General features: G+C 38.1%; 1 protein-coding gene across 1 annotated transcript; it reads right to left on the bottom strand.

Annotated features, from left to right (window-relative positions):
• Nucleotides 1–272: 272 nt before the first annotated feature.
• On the bottom strand, nt 273–1,235 carry LOC102015695 (olfactory receptor 10A7). The gene has a single exon (XM_005397494.1). It carries the CDS (start codon nt 1,233–1,235, stop codon nt 273–275), a length of 963 nt encoding a protein of 320 aa, XP_005397551.1.
• Between the last annotated feature and the right edge of the window lie 418 nt (nt 1,236–1,653).

Below are 1,653 nucleotides of genomic sequence, written 5' to 3'. Positions count from 1 at the left end.
CTTGCATCTTCAGGTCATGAAATAGGCATTTTCCATTGCATGACCTGAGAGGAAACTCCTTAACCCTACCCATAATTTTTTAAATGACCTCTCATAAAGTTTTTCTCAATCACTCTAATTTGAGAGGATCATCTTCTTGCTAGAACTCTGAATGGAACAGTAGGATGCATCCACCACAATGATACTGATGGAATAAAAGCAGCTATTCTATCCCTTCTTTTTAAGCTTTCTCACTGGGTTCTGCTGCCTGTGCGAAATAGGATTATAGTACTCTACAAAATAGGATTCAAACCACATCTAACTTCTTCAAGACTGCGCCTGATTGTTCTCTTAACTGCTCCTTTCATTTCATTGTTCCTGAGGCTGTAGATGATGGGGTTTAACATGGGTGTGATGACAGTATAGGACAAAGACACTAGTTTCTTGCTCTCGGGAGACTGGCTGGACTTGGGACGTAAATAGGTCAGGCTTGCTGTTCCATAGAAGAGGGATACCACAATGAGATGTGATGAACAAGTTGAAAATGCTTTCTGGCGACCAGTAGCAGATGGCATCTTCAGAATAGTTATGATGATGCGGGTGTACGAGACCAAAATAAGAGAAAAGGGAAACATGATAAACAGTAGCGTGGAGGCAAGAGCTTGCATTTCATACGTAGTTGTGTCTTCAGTGACTAGTTTCAAGACTGGCGGTCCATCACAGAAGAAATGGTCTACGGCATTTGGTCCACAAAATGGAAGGGCCATCATCCAAGCCGTCTGTAGCATAGACACAGGAACACCAGACATCCAAGAGCCTATGACCATCCACAAACACAAGGACCTATTCATTATGGTTGAATAATGAAGAGGCTTACAGATGGCCACAAATCGATCATAAGCCATCATAGAGAGAAGAAAACATTCAGAACTGCCAAAGAAGAAAAAGAAGTACATCTGGGTACCACAGCCCAAAAAAGAAATGACTTTCCTTGGTGACACTAAATCCACCAGCATTTTTGGCACCATGACCAAAGTGAAACAAACTTCAAGAAGCGATAGGTTTCGGAGAAAGAAGTACATGGGTGTTTGAAGAGCAGGATCCACGCTGGTAACTGTGACAATAAGAAAGTTCCCCAACAAAGTTACTGTGTAAATGGCCAAGAATAAAATGAAGAGGGAAATTTGCATCTCGGAGTTGTTGGTAAAACCAAGGAGAATAAATTCAGTGACTCTTGTTTGATTTTCACAAATCATATTTTAGATAAGTTTCTCTCTAAGAATCAAGATATGTACATAAAGGTTATTGTATAAATATAGGCATACTCTCCAAAAATACAATCTATAAAGCACAAGGCACATCTCTGTTCTCAGTTGACTTACACTTCTGTGTTTCTAAAACACAATAGTGCTTAAAATAAGACAAAATTAAAGAGAAAAACATATTTTGCATGACTCTTACTAACTGTTTATACCAAAAATCAGCTTGCCTTTCATCAGTTATTGTCTGCAGCTCATATTCTTCAAGAGAGATGTTATTTTGGAATGGTTAGTAGAAAGGTTTAGACAAATACAATTTGAAATGTACTAATTTTAAAAGTGATTTTAGGATGTAATGAAGATAAGTGATAAGCTAGTTTGATTTTCTAATCTTTGATTATATAAATCACATCTC

Source organism: Chinchilla lanigera, unplaced genomic scaffold (assembly GCF_000276665.1).
Source record: "Chinchilla lanigera isolate Chin_1 unplaced genomic scaffold, ChiLan1.0 scaffold00057, whole genome shotgun sequence".
Classification (NCBI taxonomy): domain Eukaryota; kingdom Metazoa; phylum Chordata; class Mammalia; order Rodentia; family Chinchillidae; genus Chinchilla; species Chinchilla lanigera.
The sequence above is the reverse complement of the archived record's forward strand: the minus strand, read 5'-3'. Positions and strand labels throughout refer to the sequence as shown.

Coding starts and splice junctions, on each gene's coding strand:
- LOC102015695 (XM_005397494.1), bottom strand. CDS start 1,235: ATGATTTGTGAAAATCAAACAAGAGTCACTGAATTTATTCTCCTTGGT.